Consider the following 22,448-nt stretch of genomic DNA (forward strand, 5'->3'; position numbering starts at 1 on the left):
CCTGTCCAACCCCCTCCTCAAACGGTCCTTCAACAGAATCTTTTGAGGGTCAGTAAAGGAAGAGGGGCCACAGGCACGATCTATGGCCTAGAACTCCTCAGCTGTCCTAAGTGCTGCCAACTGGCTTTTTTCGCCCTCTCTCTCACCTGAGCTGTCATAACACTGGACAGGTAGCCAGTTCCCAAGCCCATCACACTGGGGGATGTAAGGCTGAAATCCCAAGCGCACAGCCTCTCCTGAGGAATTCTGGGATGCGGAGAAACTCCTCCAATAGAAACGCAAGGCTTCAAAGAAAAACAAGGAACAAAAGCACACCATCTCAGCAGGTATATTCAGCATAGAGAGGGAGACAAGCAAGCTGCTTTCCTGCAGATTCATAAATAGCTGTGGACAACTAGACAGACTTGATTATTGTAACTCGCTCTACATGGGGCTGCCCTTGAGACTGACCCAGAAACTCCAGTGGGTGCAGCATGCCACGGCGAGGCTCCTTACGGGGTCCTCGCCATGGGATCACATTCACCCGGTGCTATACCAGCTGCACTGGCTCCCGGTGGAGTACAGGATTGGGTTTAAGGTGCTGGTTTTAACCTTTAAAGCCCTATACGGCCTAGGACCCTCGTACCTACGGGACCGCCTCTTCTGGTGTGTTCCATGGAGGACCTTACGGTCTTCAAGCAAAAACGTCTTGGAGGTCCCGGGCCACAGGGAGGCTAGGCTGGCCTCGACCAGAGCCAGGGCTTTTTCGGCCATGGCACCGATCTGGTGGAACGCTCTGTCACAAGAGACCAGGGCCCTGCGGGACTTGACATCTTTCTGCAGGGCCTGCAAGACAAAGCTGTTCCACCAGGCCTTTGGCCAAGGCACAGTCTGACCCCCTCCTTCTGTAATCCTCATTGAGTACAATCAAAACGGCAAAAAAACCAGGAGGTTTTTTGTTTGTTTGTTTTTTAAACCCAGATACATTTGAAACAAAACTAAAACAAGACAAAATGGACACCGGTGGCAAAGACTGATTTATCTAGCTGGGAAAGCCTGGAAAAGTAGGAGTTTGCCATGGATGTCTATTTCCTATTGTATTTTAGCCCCAGTAGCTGTTTTCCCCAGTTTTGGGAGAGGTTGATGATCAGCAGAGCAATGGCAAGGTGCTTATGCCACCTTGGGCTCCATGGAGAAAATGGTGGGATGAAAATGTCATATATACATATATATATACATACATACATACATACATACATACATACATAACAGCCCTCAACAGGGTACCACATTGGCTGTCTTCATTAACTGGCAATGGCTCTCCAGGGTTTCAGAAAGAGGTCTTTTCCAGCCCTTCCCCAAGATGCCATGGAGCGCCATCTTTTGCATTATTCCCCCACCCCCTGGGAAACCAGAACCAGCTTCTCCAAGATCCCCTAAGGGCCTAACTGGTTATCTAACTCTCCTGTAAGAGTCCACCTGGCCCTCAAAGGTTGAGGTCCCCCCACCAAAAATAACATCTGTTTCACCAGATCGACAGAGACCATTCTCCCACCCTCCCACCCCCATTCCAAACATACTTGATTGCGCAGCCAGCCGAATGGCGTAATCGCTTCCGGTCAGCAACCCTTCTGAAATCGTGATGCTCGCCGATGGAGAAATATCGCTCAGGAGCTCTTCGTCTGTCAGTGTGATGCCTTTCGCTACTAAAAAACTCTGCCCAAAAGGAAAGTGGGAGCTGTTGGAGTCCTTAATGAGTTGCTCCACTTTGCTGACGAATTGCATGGCATCTCGCTTGGTGGCTTCACACTCTCCGGGGCCTGTCGGAAGGGGAAAGTATTGTTACGGGTGTAAGAAGGCATTGGTTTCCGCTCCTCCCTGTATATGTTGCACACAACGCTGTCTCCCTTCCACTGCAGATCGCTTTCTGCTGAAAATTACAATATTCACCTCGCCGTCGGCAGTGGTTGAATTATGCTATTTACGTGATTCATTGCGTAACTTACGTTGTCAGCATGTTATTCCACCTCATTCATTTCAGCGCAATGGAAGCACAATGCAAATCACGGGAGGCAGGAAAGGGAAGAATTGGGGGGGGGGGAGGCTAGGAGAAGAAAGGGAAGCTCTCAGGTGAGAGCTAAGAGGGTCCACCCTTCTCTGTGTGAGATAAGGGTTAAGATCTACCTTTGTGAGAGGACTTTGCATTTTCCTTTCTCTTTCTGCTTTTGCTTTTCTTCAGACTATTTTGTTTTATATTGCATTGTATTATGAAAAGCCTTAATAAAATATTATTTTGAAAATATGGCTACTAGTCCTAACTTTAAATCTAACTCTATGAGCTACCCTCAGAACTAGTCAGCAGCTCTCTGAATATGACTGCAGGGGAAGGAGAGCTGGAAAAGGCAACTGCCACCAAATGGGCTACCTATAAACATGTGAAAAGCAGGAGGCTATATTCATCATGGGAAAAGTTACGGAAACAGGATTTGAAGTTTACAGCCTGCTGTTCGTTGAAAGAAAATTATATGAAAATGATGTAAAGGTAAAGGTAAAGGGACCCCTCACCATTAGGTCCAGTCGTGGATGACTCTGGAGTTGCGGCGCTCATCTCGCTTTATTGGCCGAGGGAGCCAGCGTTTGTCTGCAGACAGCTTCTGGGTCATGTGGCCAGCATGACTAAGCCACTTCTGGCGAACCAGAGCAGCGCACGGAAACGCCATTTACCTTCCTACCGGAGCTGTAGCTATTTATCTACTTGCACTTTGAAGTGCTTTCAAACTCCTAGGTTGGCAGGAGCTGGGACTGAACAACAGGAGCTCACCCCATCGCGGGGATTCAAACCACCGACCTTCTGATCAGCAAGCCCTAGGCTCTGTGGTTTAACCCACAGCGCTGGTATTTGACACCTAGTAAAATTGCGAAAATGTATAGAACTAGTTTAAATGTGTGTTGGATATGTAACAGGAAAGAGGGTACTTTTTACCATATATGGTGGCTATGTGGAGTGGTAGAATCTTTATGGGAAATGATATATAAAGAGTTAGGTATTATAGGTGCGGAACTACCAAAAGAAAAGAAAAGACTGTTTATGTATGCAACGACAGCAGCAAGGATGCTTCTTGCCCAGAGATGGAAAGAAGAAGAAGTACCTACCAGAGAAGAGTAGCAGACCAAGCTGGTGGAATATGCAGAAATGGAGAGACTGATGGGAAAGATCAGAAATCAGGAAGACCAAGTATTTTTAAAGACTGGAATAATTTTCTAACATATTTGAGAGACCACTGTAAACAGCTGAAATCATTGGCAGGAATACAATGACACTTGTAAAGTAATATGAATTTTGGATACTATGATTATATGACAGATAAAGGTAAAGGGGCTCCTGACCATTAGGTCCAGTCGTGACGGAAACGCCGTTTACCTTCCCACTGGAGCGGTACCTATTTATCTACTTGCACTGGCATGCTTTCAAACTGCTAGGTTGGCAGGAGCAGGGACCAAGCAACGGGAGCTCACCCCATCGCGGGGATTCAAACCGCTGACCTTCTGATCGGCAAGTCCTAGGCTCTGTGGTTTAACCCACAGCACCACCTGCGTCCCATATAACAGATAGATTACAGTAAAAGATGGAGGAATAAAATTTAGAATTGGAACCCATGGAGGGAAGAGGCCTGAAGTTTCAAAAGAACCCCTTTTTAATGTTGATTATGTTACGTTTGTTGTGTACAACTTTTGTGTAAAACTAATGCAAAACTTTATATATATATAAAAGTAAAGCAGGAGGCTGGACTAATCTACCACAGCTCTTCATATGCCAGTCCAGAATTAATTGTAGAAATCCTCCTAGTTAAACTGCCGGTTAGGAGGAACGGAATAGCAATCAGAGTGAACTCATGGAACAAAGGAGAAATGCATTTGGCCTCAGATTCTCATTTATTCCTACATTTCCTTCTGTTTCCACTGTCTGGATATAGATCCTTAGCGTTCTCATGGAGATGAGAGACTGCCACAAACTTTATATTAATCTGGTATGTAGCACTGCAGACACAACTGTCACATATCCGCCCAGTCAGTCTAACATCAATACCAGGGAAGATTCTGGAGCAGATCATTAAGCAAACAATCTGTGAGCACCTAGAAAGGAATGCTGTGATCACCAATAGTCAGCATGGATTTCTGAAAAATAAGTCATGTCAGACTAACCTGATCTCATTTTTTGACAGAATTACAAGCCTGGTAGATGAAGGGAACGCAGTGGATGTAGTCTACCTTGATTTCAGCAAGGCATTTGACAAGGTGCCCCATGATATTCTTGTAAAGAAGCTGGTAAAATGCGGTCTTGACTATGCTACCACTCAGTGGATTTGTAACTGGCTGACTGACCGGACCCAAAGGGTGCTCATCAATGGTTCCTCTTCATCCTGGAGAAGAGTGACTAGTGGGGTGCCACAGGGTTCTGTCTTGGGCCCGGTCTTATTCAACATCTTTATCAACGACTTGGATGATGGACTCAAGGGCATCCTGATCAAATTTGCAGATGACACCAAACTGGGAGGGGTGGCTAACACCCCAGAAGACAGGATCACACTTCAAAACGACCTTGACAGATTAGAGAACTGGGCCAAAACAAACAAGATGAATTTTAACAGGGAGAAATGTAAAGTATTGCACTTGGGCAAAAAAAATGAGAGGCACAAATACAAGATGGGTGACACCTGGCTTGAGAGCAGTACATGTGAAAAGGATCTAGGAGTCTTGGTTGACCACAAACTTGACATGAGCCAACAGTGCGACGCGGCAGCTAAAAAAGCCAATGCAATTCTGGGCTGCATCAATAGGAGTATAGCATCTAGATCAAGGGAAGTTATAGTGCCACTGTATTCTGCTCTGGTCAGACCTCACCTGGAGTACTGTGTCCAGTTCTGGGCACCACAGTTCAAGAAGGACACTGACAAACTAGAACGTGTACAGAGGAGGGCAACCAAAATGGTCAAAGGCCTGGAAACGATGCCTTATGAGGATCGGCTAAGGGAGCTGGGCATGTTTAGCCTGGAGAAGAGGAGGTTAAGGGGTGATATGATAGCCATGTTCAAATATATAAAAGGATGTCACATAGAGGAGGGAGAAAGGTTGTTTTCTGCTGCTCCAGAGAAGCGGACACGGAGCAATGGATACAAACTACAAGAAAGAAGATTCCACCTAAACATTAGGAAGAACTTCCTGACAGTAAGAGCTGTTCGACAGTGGAATTTGCTGCCAAGGAGTGTGGTGGAGTCTCCTTCTTTGGAGGTCTTTAAGCAGAGGCTTGACAACCATATGTCAGGAGTGCTCTGATGGTGTTTCCTGCTTGGCAGGGGGTTGGACTCGATGACCCTTGTGGTCTCTTCCAACTCTATGATTCTATGATTCTATGATTCTATGATTCATATCCTGTGTCAGAGCACACCCCAGAGGACTAGGGAAGAGATTCCTAAGGACTGAATATCCCTTGTTCACTCCTTGGTCCTTCCTCTTTAAAAACAATGCAAGGCTATATTCCCAGCCCTTATTATATGAAGGCACGTCTGAAAACCTGCAAGCAATTTCCAGCAGTTGCAGAGTCAGGCTCATGTATTTATTCCTTTGCAATGTCCACTACTCTGAGCCCTCTCAGCAACTTAGGTCACCCAAGGTCTTCCTCCAAGTCCAGGTACCCAATTCATAAAATGCAATACTGCCTTGATGAAAAGCATTCCACTTCAGCAGAATCGCTGTTCATCGTTTTATGGACTAGCAGGCTCATACTTGGTGCTGCTCAGGAATTCTAAGAAACCTAAAAAATCAGCGCAGTTCTGAAAGGTTTTGTGCACCACATCAATTCAAAGTGGCACCCAACCGAATCTAAATACAGTGGTACCTCGGGTTAAGTACTTAATTAGTTCTTAACCTGAAACTGTTCTTAACCTGAAGCACCACTTTAGCTTCCACCGTGCCGCTGGAGCATGATTTCTGTTCTCATCCTGAGGTAAAGTTCTTAACCCGAGGTACTATTTCTGGGTTAGCAGAGTCTGTAACCTGAAGTATATGTAACCTGAAGTGTATGTAACCCGAGGTACCACTGTACAGACCTGATCCTTGATCTCAGGAGCCATCACGCTAATTTGATTACCATATCTTAAGAGGTGTCCAAATACATAGGAAACAAGAATCTCTCCAAAATATAGAGTACAGTGGGTACCTGTACCAGACCGTCTGAGTTCTGAAATGTTCGAAAACTGAAATGAAAACTGAAAACTCAATAGCTGACAGCTAGGCCTCAGGATCTTGTGCTCAGCAGAAGCCGTGTGGCATGCTTGACTTCTGAGGCGCATTCGAAAACTGAAGCATCTACTTCCGGGTTTACAGCATTCAAAAACCGAAACGTTAGTCAATGGAGATGTTTGAAAACTGAGGTACCACTGTAGATGTTTCGCCCAATCCAGATTTGGTCTGGATCCCAGTCTTCACTAACCTGGTGTCTTCTGGCTGTTTGGGACTACAAGTCCCATCATGGCTGTCCTGGCTGAGCCTAATGGGTGCCAGATTTAGGTATAAACTAAACAAGCTATAGCTTAGGGCTTCACTCTCTTGCCCCCCACCCAAAATAAAATTCACTATTAATATACTTCTTCTTAATTGTATTTCTGCAGGGACGCGGGTGGCGCTGTGGGTTAAAGCCTCAGTGCCTAGGGCTTGCCGATCGAAAGGTCGGTGGTTCGAATACCCGCGGCGGGGTGCGCTCCCGCTGCTCGGTCCCAGCGCCTGCCAACCTAGCAGTTCGAAAGCACCCCTGGGTGCAAGTAGATAAATAGGGACCGCTTACTAGCGGGAAGGTAAACGGCGTTTCCGTGTGCGGCTCTGGCTCGCCAGAGCAGCGATGTCACGCTGGCCACGTGACCCGGAAGTGTCTCTGGACAGCGCTGGCCCCCGGCCTCTTTAAGTGAGATGGGCGCACAACCCTAGAGTCTGTCAAGACTGGCCCGTACGGGCAGGGGTACCTTTACCTTTAATTGTATTTCAGTTCAACAATTACTTTGATAAAATACATATCTTCTTATGTGCAAATGGCTTTAGATACCCATTAGGTCCATAAATTACCATATAGCATATTCAACACAAAAAACAGGGACAATTTGTTGTTGACAAAGGACAGCTGGACATATAAAGGGCCCCATTACCTTCGGTAGCTTAGGGCCTCATCAGACCTAAATCCGGCCCTGTTCCAAATTCTCAAGTTGGCCAAAGTTGGCATGAACATTTATAGTACAATTTAAGCACAAAATCTAATGACTAGGGTGAGTTACTTACAGTCCGGGATCTTGTTCACATCAGCTTTCTTTCCTTGCATTTGCCCCCTTTCATCAACGCACCAGCAATTGCGAAGCTCAAAGTGTCCTAGCGGGGTGCTGAAATCGCTGAAAGATCCTGGGTACTGAGTGAGGTGTCCTTGAAGGAGCTGCCAAAACGTGAACGGCTCCAGCAAGACATTCTGTGATGGACCTCCTGCCGTCTTGCCTTCCAGCACTTCTCGAGGAACTGCATCGAAGGAAGGAAATTTGGCAAACTCTGGAAAGACCTTCTGGTGGCCGGCACTGTAAAGGATTTTAACGAAGTCTTCAAAGCTTTGCTGAGATCTCTCTTTATAGTTGAGCAGGATGCCCACCAAGTCACCGAAAGGAAGAGCCCTGCCGTTATTATTCTGGCTGATCCACCTTTGATACCACTCAAAAGTTTGTTCCGGGGGGCCATTGCATTGGACCTGCCTCCACCGACCATCGAGACCGCACTGTGGGATGTAGACGCTGGACAGCTTAGGCAGGGACGAAGGTTCCAGCAGTAGTTGCTGCACAGTTCTCAGGAAAGCTTGACCGCCTGCTAGCTGGCAATCACTTGGACCTACAGGAGGCAAAGGCAACAGGGCCTGCTAAGCACGCAATAAAGAGTTGAAGGTAGCATTGCAACATTCAGTTGTGTCATTAGTCAGATTATTTCCAGAGGGTAGAAACATGAGAAAGGGCCTTCTCTGTGGTGGCTCCCCGTTTGTGGAATGCTCTCCCCAGGGAGTTTTGCCAGATACCTTTATTATATATTTTAAGGTGCCAGGCAAAAATGCTCCCCTTCAGCCAGGCCTTTACCTTTACAGCATTTTAAATGTGTTTGTGGGAAGGGGGGGGAACTGTTTTGCTATTTTGTTTAACTTATTTTCATGTTTTTATCCTGTATTTTATTCTGTGAACCGCCCTGAGATCTTATGAGGAACGATGGTATATAAATCTAACAAATACTATAAGAAAATAAAAATTCATGAGGTAAAAAAATCATTAAAAGGTATGCCTGATTAAGTGGGGAGCAGACAAAAAAAAAGATGGTGTGATAGATATTATGTTGAAAAGAGGATTGCTTCTTCTCTCACACATGGCTCCTACTCTGCTCTTCATGTGTGTCATCCTACAAAACCTGTATTTCCCCCTACAGAACAATTGGCTCTATTTTTCTGCAGATCTAAGAGACTGTCTAATATATTAATGCTCAGCTAAGATTTATTCGGGACGCGGGTGGCACTGTGGGTTAAACCACTGAGCCTAGGGCATGCCGATCAGAAGGTCGGCGGTTTGAATTCCCGCGACAGGGTGAGCTCCCATTGCTCGGTCCCTGCTCCTGCCAACCTAGCAGTTCGAAAGCGCGTCAAAGTGCAAGTAGATAAATAGGTACCGCTCCGGTGGGAAGGTAAACAGCGTTTCCGTGCACTGCTCTGGCTCGCCAGAAGCGGCTTAGTCATGCTGGCCACATGAAGCTGTAGGCTGGCTCGCTCGGCCAATAAAGCGAGATGAGCACCACAACCCCAGAGTCAGCCACGACTGGACCTAATGGTCAGGGGTCCCTTTAAGATTTATTCAGTCATTTGACAGACATGATTTTATCCAAATATGAACCTGCTTCACAGCAGAAGGGCTGGAACTCCGCCAGAGGGATTTCAGCACTGGTAAGATCAAGACCTGACTACTGCAATTTGCTCTGTGTGGGGCATCCCTTGGGCGTGGGTCCAGAAGCAGCAGCTGGAGCAAAATGCTGCAGTTAGATTGCTGCAAGAGGCGGGCTTTAAAAACTAAAAACGCAAGAGTCTTTTAGCAAAGAAAAATCAGAGCATGTGGAAATACAAGATAGGGAACTTACACTGCAAAGGCTGTTCAGCAGTTGCACCTTTCCCAGGAATAGTCCTGCCTTCAGAATCGAAGCAGACACAATTTCTTCCATAGCACTGAACCGGCAAGAATTTCCCCTCCTGGGTACATGAAGGAACAAACAGCTCAGAACCAGCCGGCTGGAGTCTTTGCAAGCGCTGCAGATCCTCCCTCTGCTTTTCGCATAGAGTGGGGCACCTTGGGCGCGAGCCACGGACTCTGGATCCCGGGATCTCTTTGCCACGTGAGTCCACACACCAGCAAGCACCCGCATAGCACTGCACTTCTTCGTAGCTCCCTGCTTCTGTGCAAACCGGGACAAACAAACCGTTGCCTTCCTCTGCGCAGTCTTTGGATCTCAGCACAATCCTCACGACGTCGCCCAAATCTTCGGCGACGCTCTCGGGGACCGAAACCACGTGTTGCAAAAAAGTGAAGAACTCTGGGGCTTCAAGGAGGGAAGCTAGAGATCTGACAGCATTCTGGTTGTCCTGCAAATTGACAGTGCGGCCGAAACTGTCTACGACAGGCTGGCTCAGATTGAATCTCTCTGGTGGGATTTCCAGAGAAAGTTGTCGAGCCAGTTCACTGAATCCACCGCTCATCCCTCTCTGCCGGAAATACTGGTCCAAATTAAATTTGCCATTGGGGCCGAGGGCTCCTGTGAAGTTGAACTGGACCACGTTCTTCAAGAACTTCCCGCCAAACAGGTTTTCTTGGAACCGCTTGGGGTTGCGGGTGAAGCGGAGGGCGACGCGAGCAAGGTCTCTCGAAGGAAACATCCCTCCGATAGCTTCGCTGATGGTGGATCCCAGGGCGAGCAGCTGAGAATCGCTTGGTTTGTCTATGATGGAAGACAGCAGGCCAGAATCCACAAACAGCTCCTTGAATGATGGAGGACAAGATCTTGAGGACTCGGCTATCTGCTGCGGCTCTTGAGCCGAGGAGAATAAATGGTCCAGGCCAAAGCGTCCGATGGGGCCATAAAACAACCAGGAGAGAGCTCGTCGTCTCTCAGAGACACAGGTAAGTTCCTTGCCTAGACAAAGGAAAAGATGCTGCAGATGTAATACAGTGGTACCTCGGGTTACATACGCCTCAGGTTACATACGCTTCAGGTTACAGACTCCGCTAACCCAGAAATAGTGCTTTAGGTTAAGAACTTTGCTTCAGGATGAGAACAGAAATCAGGCTCCAGCAGCGCGGCAGCAGCAGGAGGCTCCATTAGCTAAAGTGGTGCTTCAGGTTAAGAACAGTTTCAGGTTAAGTACGGACCTCTGGAACGAATTAAGTACTTAACCCAAGGTACCACTGTATTTGTCCAAGCTAGATTACTGGGACGTTTTCCAAAGGAAAAACATTGTGGAAGGGGTGTTTCAAGGACTTTAAAGCTCCCTTGTTATTTTTGCAATCATGTTTTATAGAGTCGTTTTTGTTTTTGTTTTTATTATGCATTTTATGTTTTTATATTGTGATTCTCCCCCCCCCCCTTTTGAATCGCCCTGAGACCCGTGGGCATAGGGAGGTATACAAAATTAATAAATAACAACATATAATAATACTTAAATGTTGCTTTTTTGGTATGCTATTATATTTGCTATTGTGTTGTTTTGCTGCGCTGTTGCAAAATCATTTTTACATTGCTCGGCTTCAAATGCATTCCTGCTTTCTTTGTGGTCAGCTGCTTTGACCATTTGTGTGGAAAAGTGGTATACAAATGAACTGAATGAATGGATTTTGATGTGTTTTCTTAAGAACATAAGAAGAGCCTGCTGGGACAGGCCAATGGCCCATCTAGTCCACCATCTTGTTTTCAGGGTGGCCAACCAGATGCATTGTGGAAACCTACAAGTAGGACCCAAGCACAAGAGAACTCTCCCCTCCTGTAGCTTCCAGCAACTGGTCCTCAGAAGCACCTCTCTCGCCCTGACCTCGCCACTGTGATCCACGCAATGGTCACCTCCAGACTTGATTATTGTAACTCACTCTACATGGGGCTGCCCTTGAGGCTGACCCAGAAACTCCAGCAGGTGCAGAATGTCATAGCAAGACTCCTTACGGGGTCCTCGCCGCAGGATCACATTCACCCAGTGCTATACCAGCTGCACTGGCTCCCGGTGGAGTGCAGGATCAGGTTTAAGGTGCTGGTTTTAACTTTTAAAGCCCTATACGGCCTAGGACCCTCGTACCTATGGGACTGCATCTCCTGGTGTGTCCCACAGAGGACCTTACGGTCTTCAAACAAAGACATCTTGGAGGTCCTGGGCCAAAGGGCGGTTAGGCTGGCCTCAACCAGAGCCAGGGCTTTTTTGGCCGTGGCCCCAATCTGGTGGAACACTCTGTCACAAGAGACTAGGGCCCTGCAGGACTTGACATCATATCGCAGGGCCTGCAAGACAGAGCTGTTCCACCAGGCCTTTGGCCAAGGCACAGTCTGACCTCCTCCCTTCTTCTGTAATCCTCATAGAACTATAACCCAATGGTTGCCATTAATTTTATTCTGAATTGATTTTAGAATGAATTGATTTTAGAATGTATTTCAATTAATTGATTGTGATTTTATGTAAACTGTGTTACTTTTATTGTTGTTAGCCGCTCTGAGCCCAGCTTCGGCTGGGGAGGGCGGGATATAAATAAAAAAATATTTATTTATTTTATTATTATTATTATTATTATTATTATTATTATTGCTGCCCCCATCTTTGGAGACAGAGAACAGCCGTTGTGGCTAATAGCCACCAACAGCCCTTCCCCCCATGAATTGTCTAATTCTCTTTTAAAGCCATCTGGGTTGGTGGCTTTCACTGCCCACATTTGGGAGTGACTGCACAGCTTTAAGAAGTATCTTCTTTTGTAAGTTCTGTCTACCTAAAGTGTATAGAAATTCATTCATGTATGTTACTACAGCGGCAAGAATGCTACTTGCCCCAAAATGGAAAGAAGCAGAAGTCCCAGGAAAGGAAGAATGGATACAAAAACTTATGGAATATGCAGAAATGGTGAAACTTACCGGAAGAAGCAGAGATCAAGATAACAATCTTTTTCATAAAAGAATGGAAATGGTTTATTGAATGTTTACAGATAAATTGCAAACAGATAAAAATATTGGCAGGATTATTGTAATAACCTGCAGTTTCATAAGAGTATGTATTTAAAGAAGATGACTAAACGAGCAAATTAAGTTAATTTGGATATGCAGAAGATATTAAAAATAAATTTAAGGAACCGTAGAAAGAGGGGGAAGGAAGTCAAGTTTTAAAATGTCAAAATGATTGTGAAAATAGTGAAATGTGTAAACTTGAAAAGTGTGTGTGTGTGTGTGTGTGTGTGTGTGAAGTACAGTCATACCTTGGATCCTGAACGCCTTGGTACTCGGATGTTTTGGCTCCCGAATGCTGCAAACCCAGAAGTGAGTGCTCTGGTTTGCGAACGTTCTTTGGAACCCGAACGTCCGACAGGGCTTCTGCAGCTTCCGATTGGCTGCAGGAGCTTCCTGCAGCCAATCAGAAGCTGCGCTTTGCTTTCTGAACATTTTGGAAGTCAAACGGACTTCCGGAACGGATTCCACTCGACTTCCAAGGTACAACTGTATCTTCTTTTATCTATCCTGAAGCACAGGCCAGATAAACCCAGCAGAGCTGGTCTAAGGCTCTAGTTTTACATACCACAGGATAAATCCTGTCCTTTCTTTCTTGTGCCAAGAAGTTCCTGCCCATTGGCATCCACACACCAGCACTGCCCATCCAGCTGGCACTGGGTTGTCTCATAGGCTCCATTATCATCACAAGATGGCCTGTAACTCTGTTCGAAACGAATGGCGGTGGATCTTTCGGTTTCACACTTGGAGGGACCTGCGAAGGAAACAGGAGGAAAAGATGGGAGCTAACCAGAATGATTTGCGCTGACTTCTGTGTTCGAACAGCAATCAATCCCTAAAGAGGTTAGAACCCAATTGCTTGTTATTTTTATTTACATAGTCATAACTCCACTTTCGCTTAAGATATCACAGGGCAGTAAACAGACTAAAAATGCAGTATTACAATAAAAACATCAAACACATCATCAAGACCCGCTTGGCAAAGAATCTCATGTTTGAATGGTCTGTCTGAATAATAGAGTTTGTAGAAGGTGCCTAAAAGCAACCTCTAGTGGCAAGGAGGTCCACAGGGCAGGTCTTGACACACTAAAGAACTCAGCAGTTGAGGTGGAGCGTAAGGAAACAGGCAGCCCTTACTTTGCAGCTTGGGTGAATTAGATGGAAAAGGTCACTTACAGTTTATGGAGTTCAAAGGTTTGGTTCACACAGGAAGTATTTAGAGGACGAGTGGAGATGAGAGAGGGAAAATAGCAGGCATACTGTCCAGAGCCAAACAAAATGGCTCAGCTTTTAGAGGTGGTTAACTAAGACAGGGAGGCTTACAAACAAGTGGTGGCTAGATTGCTACACAATCCCTTATGTGGTTTAAACTAACGCACACATTAACTAGAAGTTCAGGAGGAGGAAATGTATTTGCTTTCCACCAACATTCTGGGCCTTTGTGAATTTACACAAAAGCCTTGAAGTTGGTAGCCTATTGGTAACTACAGTATAACTAACTTCTGGCGATGTGCTGCCTCTTTTCTGGAGACGCATAAATAGCCACCTGCCAAAGACCATGTGTCAATACTTCATTTCCTAGTGGACAGCAAACAATATACCCTTCCTGGTGCTGCTGACTACAGCCCCCATCAGCACAGCCAATGGCCAGGGAAGACAGGAGCTGTTGTAGTCCTGTAGTAGGTTAATTCTGTTGTAGGTTAATTCTGTGTCCAGGTACGCAGCTCCACCTGGTACGCAGGCTGAGACCCTACCTGCCCGCAGACTGTCTCGCCAGAGTGGTGCATGCTCTAGTAATCTCCCGCTTGGACTACTGCAATGCACTCTATGTGGGGCTACCTTTGAAGGTGACCCGGAAACTGCAAGTAATCCAGCTAGACTGGTGACTGGGACTGGTCGTTGGGACCACATAACACCAGTCCTGAGAGATCTGCATTGGCTCCCAGTACGTTTCCAAGCACAATTCAAAGTGTTGGTGCTGTCCTTTAAAGCCCTAAACAGCCTCGGTCCTGTATACCTGAAGGAGCGTCTCCACCCCCATCGTTCAGCCCAGACACTGAGATCCAGCACTGAGGGCCTTCTGGTGGTTCCCCCTCATTGCGAGAAGTGAGGTTGCAGGGAACCAGACAGAGGGCCTTCTCAGTGGTGGCGCCCACCCTGTGGAAGGCCCTCCCTTCAGATGTGAAGGAAATAAGCAGCTATCTTATCTTTAAAAGACATCTGAAGGAAGCCCTGTTTAGGGAAGTTTTTAATATTTAATGCTGTATTGTTTTTAACAATCGATTGGGAGCCGCCCAGAGTGGCTGGGGAGCCTCAGCCAGATGGGTGGGGTATAAATAATATATTATTATTATTATTATTATTATTATTATTATTATTATTATTATCTAGCAGCATCTGGAGGGCTTCAGATTGACTCCCTTTGTTTAAATTTAGTGCATTCGAGTTACCACGCCTTACAGTCTTAGGTGCTACATACATCTGAATCTGCCAGTTGTAGCCAATTGAACTCCCAGAAAGCGTCTCTGCAGGATCCTGTACATGCTGGTTTCAGCAAAAGAGGGAACAGCCTCCAGCGATGCAAAAATAGTGTCATAAACATTCTCAAGTAGCATTTCTAGACCTGGAAAGGGAAATAGTATTGTAAGTACCGAATCATGTGCTGAGATATTGCCCCGCTCCACAAAAAACAAACCAACCACGAAAGTAACATGCCTAAAACAAAATCTGTTGTTCTCTTTTATAAAGCTTCATTTGCACAACAGAGGTCCCTGTTCGTTTCTAGTTCCCACACCATCAAATTCCCCTATAGAAGGCTGGGGGCCCCTCCAGAACAGATTTTGGGGGAGGAGCAGGAAAAAACCCATTGCTCACACTGTGCTGGATGCATCCCATAATTCCCCGTGTTTATAAGAAAAGCAGCAAAACTGTATACATTTGGCACATGCTAAAGGTCTTTTTTTTTTTTTTTTTTTTTTACCCAAGCCTTTTCTGATGGACGCTTAACTATATTCATTGTTCTTGGTTTCATTCATCTGTATAGAATATTGTTCTTGAGACTTAAAGTTTATATGTAAACCTGCTTTGCGGTGTGTTATTGATTTCATGGCACAACCACCTGGCTATGCCAATTTAAAGCGTTATATAAAGAAAGAAAAATTTCAGCATGCGCAATTAGAAAAAAAACCACAGGAAGATTCTAAAATCTGAACTCTGAGACATTAACATTTTGTTCTTCTTAGTCAAGTTGGCGGGGGAGGGAGCAGGTTGGAGGTGTTAGTGCTGAAATTTTCAGCTGTGAAATCTGAATTTTCACACACGCACACAACCAGAGTTCCAAAGTCAAATTTGACTTTCTCTCCAGCCATTTTGAATAATGGGGATTCACTGCATGTCAAATGATTGTGCGAAATTTTGTCTTCAGCAATAGACCAGATTCAGCAAACACCTACCAGTATCCTCCAGCTCTCTCCCTAGACTGTCGGCGCAGTAACAGTACCCAGAGACTTCTGGGAACATGCGGCTGAAGGATCTGAATGTCAAGAACGCTTCTGGGAATCTAAAAGGAAAACCAACATGCATCACAGGTGACATGGCAACCCCTCTCAACACTTCCACACTCCATCTGATTTTGAGGGGGAAATAGTGCTAAGATACTAGATTTGGGTTGGTCAGACATGCTAAACCTTCAAGGATCCTTCTTGGAAAGTAAACGAAGTGAGCTTTGAAGGACATGATCACCAGATCCTGTATGAACAGAAAGTTTGGTGGCAATGTGCCAGAAGATTTGCTCCACTACTAACTGGTTTGCCCAGTCTATGAGGATTTAGCAGTTGGGAGATTGAGTGGTTATTTGATTAGCTATTTATTAGGAGGCAGGTCCTCCCTACACCTCTAGAAAAGTGGCCTGTTCTGCCTTTAGACCAGCAAATTTAGGGATAAAAGTTTTTGGAGATGATAAGTTATATTCTCCAGGGGAGCAAACCCTTATCTGACGGAATATCTGGTTTTCATAATTATTTTAAGTGCATAATGCATTTCATTCTGTTTTATTTTATCTTTCGTAACAGCTTAGGCTAAAGAAAATGAATAAAGATTAATAATAATAATTGGTTGTGGAATCTCGATAGCTAGAGAACACCATCTGAGCAATTTAATCTTTTGGGGGTCATTGCAAACCTTGCTCTCTTCCTCACTTCAGCTGGCACATTCAAAGAAACTCATCTCCCATAATGCTGGTCCTGCGGTCTTTTACAGTTGCTGAAAGAGCAATTCATTTCTTTGGTTTCCCCCCAGTTTGGATTGATTAGGAAGATCAACTTCATTCAGCCAGCCGTGGTGGCTGCAACATTTAAGGCTTTCCTGCCCTCTAGTGTCATCTGTCACTTTTAACATATTTTCTCTGTGCCGTTGAGTGCAAAAGCTCTGCTGAGTTCCTTTAGGTCAGAGATGGTGGCCAGATGTTCTTGAGCTCCCATCTGCCCCAACCAGCAAGGCCAACGGTTGGGGATAATGGGAGTTCTAGTCCAACAGAATTATTGTGCTGGAGGAGACTCTTGAGAGTCCCATGGACTGCAAGAAGATCAAACCTATCCATTCTGAAGGAAATCAGCCCTGAGTGCTCACTGGAAGGACAGATCCTGAAGCTGAGGCTCCAATACTTTGGCCACCTCATGAGAAGAGAAGACTCCCTGGAAAAGACCCTGATGCTGGGAAAGATGGAGGGCACAAGGAGAAGGGAACGACAGAGGACGAGATGGTTGGACAGTGTTCTCGAAGCTACCAGCATGAGTTTGACCAAACTGCGGGAGGCAGTGGAAGTCAGGAGTGCCTGGCGTGTGGTCACAAAGAGTCGGACATGACTAAACGACTCAACAACAACAACAAGTCCAACAGCAACAGGAGGAGGAGCACAAGTTCTCCTTCCTTGACCGCATTTTCCACCGGTCCCAGCATCTCATGTTCTTTCCACCAATGTCCCAGCCCTGGAAAGGTGTGCCATCTCTCCCACAACACCCAGGCTCTTCATGGTCACATACCAACCACGAAAGCTAGAATGCCTTCCCATATTTACTAACAGCATGTCTTTTACTCCTACCTGCTAAAATGGTGAACAAGGTCAAACACCATCCTGTCCGTTGTGTTGATAAACTTGCATTGGGCAGGCAGAAATTCTCCATCAGCTGAACACTGGGGCGGGCTCTTTTCTCCGACGTTGTGCAGGATGCGGCGGTCTCGGATCTCACATTTCCTAGGGCCTGGCAAGCAAAAGGCATAGGGGTTTGCTGAGACGTCACCTTCATACATGGGAGTCTTTGTGGGAGGGGAAAACACTCTTGCAGATTTCATCTCATTGCTGCAGAATTCTTGTTCTTGCCATCTGTCTGTCTCAAGAGCCAGTGGAGTACAACTCCTTTTTGGGACGCAAGCCTGGGCAGTGTGTCTGGAGGTCCTGGGCTGCCCAGATGACAAGATTCCCCCCCCCCCCTCGACCTCACTGGCATGGTTGGGAGCGTGGTTGGGAGCGTGGTGGGAGCTGGGCATGTTTAGGCTGGAGAAGAGGAGGTTAAGGGGTGATATGATAGCCATGTTCAAATATATAAAAGGATGCCACATAGAGGAGGGAGAAAGGTTGTTTTCTGCTGCCCCAGAGAAGTGGACACGGAGCAATGGATCCAAACTACAAGAAAGAAGATTCCACCTAAACATTAGGAAGAACTTCCTGACAGTAAGAGCTGTTCGACAGTGGAATTTGCTGCCAAGGAGTGTGGTGGAGTCGTCTTCTTTGGAGGTCTTTAAGCAGAGGCTTGACAACCATATGTCAGGAGTGCTCTGATGGTGTTTCCTGCTTGGCAGGGGGTTGGACTCGATGGCCCTTGTGGTCTCTTCCAACTCTATGATTCTATGATTCTATGGTTCAAAGGAAAGCACGGCAATACATTTTGCACCAGCTTAGCTGCAGGAGTTGCTGGAAGGAGACGTTCAAGATGTCATCCAAACACCTTAGGTTTACTCCTCAGACTTGTCTTCTCACAAGGCAACAGAGGTTTAGGATCAGAGTTTTCCTTCTTTTAGATGGGCTACCTTCCCAGGTTGACCAGCCCCATCTGCCCCTAACTTCCCTCTACAGCACATACAGAAACTGCCTCCTTGACCATTGGGAGACCACTCAATCCACCAGAGCCTGTCTTTGTATGCAGAGAAAGTTCCTAGCTCACTGAGGGTCTGAGACCCATCGGCTACCCTCACCTGGTTTAGTGGGACAGTCAAAGCCGTTCCCGGAGTGTGGCTGCTGTCTCATGCTAACATCTTCTAGGAGCCACAGGTGAGTGCAGGGTGGGGACCAAAGGTGACCAAGCTGCCCCAGAAGGAGCATGACATGTCCCCCACCAGAAGTACTACCCCTCCCCTAACACCCCATAAAGGTAAAGGGACCCCTGACCATTAGGTCCAGTCATGACCGACTCTGGGGTTGCGGCGCTCATCTCGCTTTATTGGCCGAGGGAGCCAGCGTACAGCTTCCGGGTCATGTGGCCAGCACGACTAAGCCACTTCCGGCGAACCAGAGCAGCACACAGAAACGCCGTTTACCTTCCCGCCGGAGTGGTACCTATTTATCTACTTGCACTTTGACGTGTTTTCGAACTGCTAGGTTGGCAGCTGCTGGGACTGAGCAATGGGAGCTCACCCCATTGCAGGGATTTGAACTGCCGACCTTCTGATCGGCAAATCCTAGGCTCTGTGGTTTAACCCACAGCGCCACCCGCATCCCTTCCTAACACCCCATACTGCGCTGCAAACTGGGATGACTTCTGTTTAAAATCTTGATTCTGCTATGAATAATGGCTGGCTGGCAAGGAAGGAAGGAAGGAAGGAAGGAAGGAAGGAAGGAAGGAAGGAAGGAAGGAAGGTGGTATTAATGGACAATCCCATTTTAACAGAACATGACTTACATCGCTTGGGCTTCCCTCTCTGCCTTGTGCCATAAACCTCCATCCCTTCAGCATCCACACACCAGCACTGACCCAGGCCAGAGTCACACTGTATGGGATCAAAGTCACCGGAATCCAGACATTGCGGGATGTAGGAAGCTGTGCTGCCGTTGATGACCCGACCAAGCAGGATCTGCTGCTTCTGCAGCTGGCAGAAGGATAAACCTATGGCAGGGAAGAAACGTCATTAAATCTGGGGTATTTCCAGGCTTTGAGATACCACGCCTAAATTGTCCTTATTGTCAGGTGTGGCCATGTGGCCCTTGGAAGTAGGGTTGCCATCCATTCCTAGGAAAACAGGATTGCCCCGTGTTTGGACAAAAGTGCCCCCTGTCCCATTTGGGCTTCAAACAGGAAGCCTTTCCCCCCATATCCAAGCTCGGCCAGCCAAAAATGCCCTTTGCATCACTGTTGGTGTGGCTGAAGAGGTGCCCAGTCAGGTGCTCGTGACAATAAAGAGAATTAAACCTTGCATGGTTTACTTACAAGCTACTGAGGATCCGGTCTGCTTGCTCCCTGCTATTTCAGCCCCATTGTCATCTACACACCAGCAGGAGGTATCTTTCTTCTTGCACTGGATGTTCCTGGTGGACAAATGATAGATTTCCATGTCATCAGGTAGTAATAGCTGCCCATCAGAGGTTCTCAAGCTTCATCACTGCAGATGAGCCCAAGGGCTGTCACCAAGTTTTTTAGTGTTTGAAGTTTAGGGAAGTTTTTAATGTTTGAAGTTTTATTCTGTTTAATAGTCTGTTGGATGCTGCCCAGAATGTCTGAGGAAACCCAGCCAGATGGGCGCAGTATAAATATTATTATTATTATTATTATTATTATTCACCTTCAAAAAAGTTACCTGGTCACACTACAGCCTTAGTGAAACCCTCCTGCACCCTAGGGACAAATGTAAGAGGAGATGAGGAAAACAAGGCAGCAGGTGCCAACTATGTGGTAGAGTCCTGTACGTGGTAGAATAGGCTGTACCACTTTGCAATGTTGGCAGCAGGGAATTATGTTTTCGAACGTAAAAATGCAAGGCTCGTTGCAAGTAGGGAACTAGCACAGCCAGAAGGACGCCAGGATAAAACCTCTCTCCCTGGTATGACTGGGAGACGCGTTACTCTTGGGATTTTATTTTACTGTAGAACTCTTTTATTAAAAATGGCATCTCCTACCAGTAGCCCAGTGTGACACAACCTGCACTTCCGTCTCAGGATGGGGATTCTACCACCTTTCTACTGTTCATGTGCATCAGGCCTAGGTGATAAACCTTGGCATGCTAGGCTGGGAAATGAGGCCATGGGTCAGTGGCAGAGCGCATGATTTGAACGCAGGAGGTTTAGTCTTCATTTTTTGCATTCCATTTCTTCCATTCATTTATATACTGCTCAATGCCAAAATAGACTTCTAAGCAGCTTGCAAAATATAAAAGCCAATTGCACAACGGTAATTAAAAATGTGCAGTTATTAAAATACAATAAAATAATAATGTAAAATCATTAACATATAAGCATCCATAATCAAAATATGGAGTAAAACATTCCCATTAAAAGAGGACAGTGATTAAGGCAAGAGACTTGTGTAGAGTGATCAAGGGAACACCTATGTACATATGTAAACAGGTGCATCTTCAAACGCCGGCGGAATGCCAATACAGATGGGACATCTCATATTTCACCAGGGAGAATGCTCTACAACACCAAGGCCACCAGTGAAACATTCTGCCTCTATGTCACCACAACCTCATCTTCATCAGGCCATGGTAAGACTAACCAGGTACTATTGTTCATCTTAACGCCCTTATATTGGGACTCAGCACCATTGTCTTCCTGCCTGAAACATCTCATCATACTATAAGTTCATTACCTGAACCGGCCATCTTCCAAGCACTGAGGGACATAGTCTTCACCTTCTTGAAAGGCCTTTGCCCTTCGAAGCTCACATGGGCGAAGAGGTTGGCTTTCTGCCTGGTACTCTGAATGCAGGAAGAATGTGCACAATTATTGGGGCAGCTGATCCCAACTTCATTCCAGTGGAGCTGTTACACCGTTTGCCCATCCTACAGCAGGAATGGGGAACCTGTGGCTCTCCAGATTTTGGTGCATGCCAAACCCCGTCAACCCCAGTCAGCATGGCCAGTAATTGGGGGTGTTGGGAGCTGGACTCCCAGCAACATCTGGTGGGCCAGTTTTCCACATCCTTCTCCTATGGCCGGTTGAAGGATGACCTTATCCCACAAAGGACATGGTTTCTATGCCTTCAAAAGACAGGGATTGAGAACCTGTGGCTGTTCAGATGTTGTCGGACCACAGCTCTCTTCATCCTTGACCATTGACTGCTGCATGGAGCTGATGACACATGAACCTGTCACATTGATGATCACAGGTTCTTCACCTTTGCTGTACCTGTTCCAGTCCTTTCCTTCTGCCTTCCCTGGAAGAGTGGACCAATGGCAGTAGCAAGTCCATCTGGCTATTCCGTTTCTCAAAATACATTGTCTTCTGCATCCATGGACTTTTGTAATGGCGACATTACAGTTCCTGCAAACGTTGACCCATTTTTGACTCCTATGTTCCTTTCTCCTCCTGTAATGGAACTCCTGTTTGGGGACTTCCCTGGCTTTTTTCTGGCCCATGTAGGACCAGTCTGAATAGTTAGCCTTGGTAAAGATTTGACGTTTTCATTCCCCCAAAAAGTTTTTGATTTGAGTTTCCATTGAAATGAGGCTGCATTTTAATGTTTTAATGTTGTATTTCAATCAATTTGTTTTTATATCGGTTGTTAGCCGCCCTGAGCTTGGTCTTGGCTGGGGAGCGTGGGGTATAAATAAATTATTATTCTTATTATTCTTATTCTTATTCTTATTCTTATTCTTATATTATTACGGTCACATGGAAGGTGGAGCAGGCTTGTTTTCTCCTGTTCTGGAGGGTAGGACTCGAACTAATGGCTTCAAGTTGCAATAAAGGAGATTCTAACTAAACATCAGGAAAAACTTTATGAGAGTAAGAGCTGTTTGACAGTGGAATGGACTCCCTTGGGAGGTTGTAGACTCTCCTTCACTGGAGGTTTCTAAACAGGTTGGGTGGCCATCTGTCAAGGATTCTTTAGCTGCTATTCCTGCACTAAAGTGGTCTCTTGCAACCCTACAATTCTCATCAGTGTCAAACATGCAATTGATGC

The 22,448-nt window shown here is 46.1% G+C and overlaps 1 protein-coding gene across 1 annotated transcript in view; it reads right to left on the minus strand.

Moving 5' to 3' along the window:
- TG (thyroglobulin) overlaps positions 1-21,234 on the minus strand; it is a 175,230-nt gene extending 153,996 nt beyond the window's left edge. The window contains exons 1-11 of the mRNA XM_083450285.1: positions 21,132-21,234; positions 19,755-19,852; positions 19,230-19,433; positions 17,375-17,534; positions 15,729-15,835; positions 14,756-14,899; positions 12,845-13,030; positions 9,172-10,218; positions 7,306-7,893; positions 1,560-1,799; positions 147-284 (exon numbers count right to left, since the gene is read on the minus strand). Coding sequence (XP_083306411.1) covers positions 147-284; positions 1,560-1,799; positions 7,306-7,893; positions 9,172-10,218; positions 12,845-13,030; positions 14,756-14,899; positions 15,729-15,835; positions 17,375-17,534; positions 19,230-19,272 — 2,653 coding nt within the window. The 5' untranslated portion in view covers positions 19,273-19,433; positions 19,755-19,852; positions 21,132-21,234. The remainder of the gene's footprint in view (positions 1-146; positions 285-1,559; positions 1,800-7,305; positions 7,894-9,171; positions 10,219-12,844; positions 13,031-14,755; positions 14,900-15,728; positions 15,836-17,374; positions 17,535-19,229; positions 19,434-19,754; positions 19,853-21,131) is intronic.
- Positions 21,235-22,448: the final 1,214 nt, after the last annotated feature.

Source organism: Podarcis tiliguerta (genome assembly GCF_965153285.1).
Source record: "Podarcis tiliguerta genome assembly, chromosome: 7".
Classification (NCBI taxonomy): Eukaryota; Metazoa; Chordata; class Lepidosauria; order Squamata; family Lacertidae; genus Podarcis; species Podarcis tiliguerta.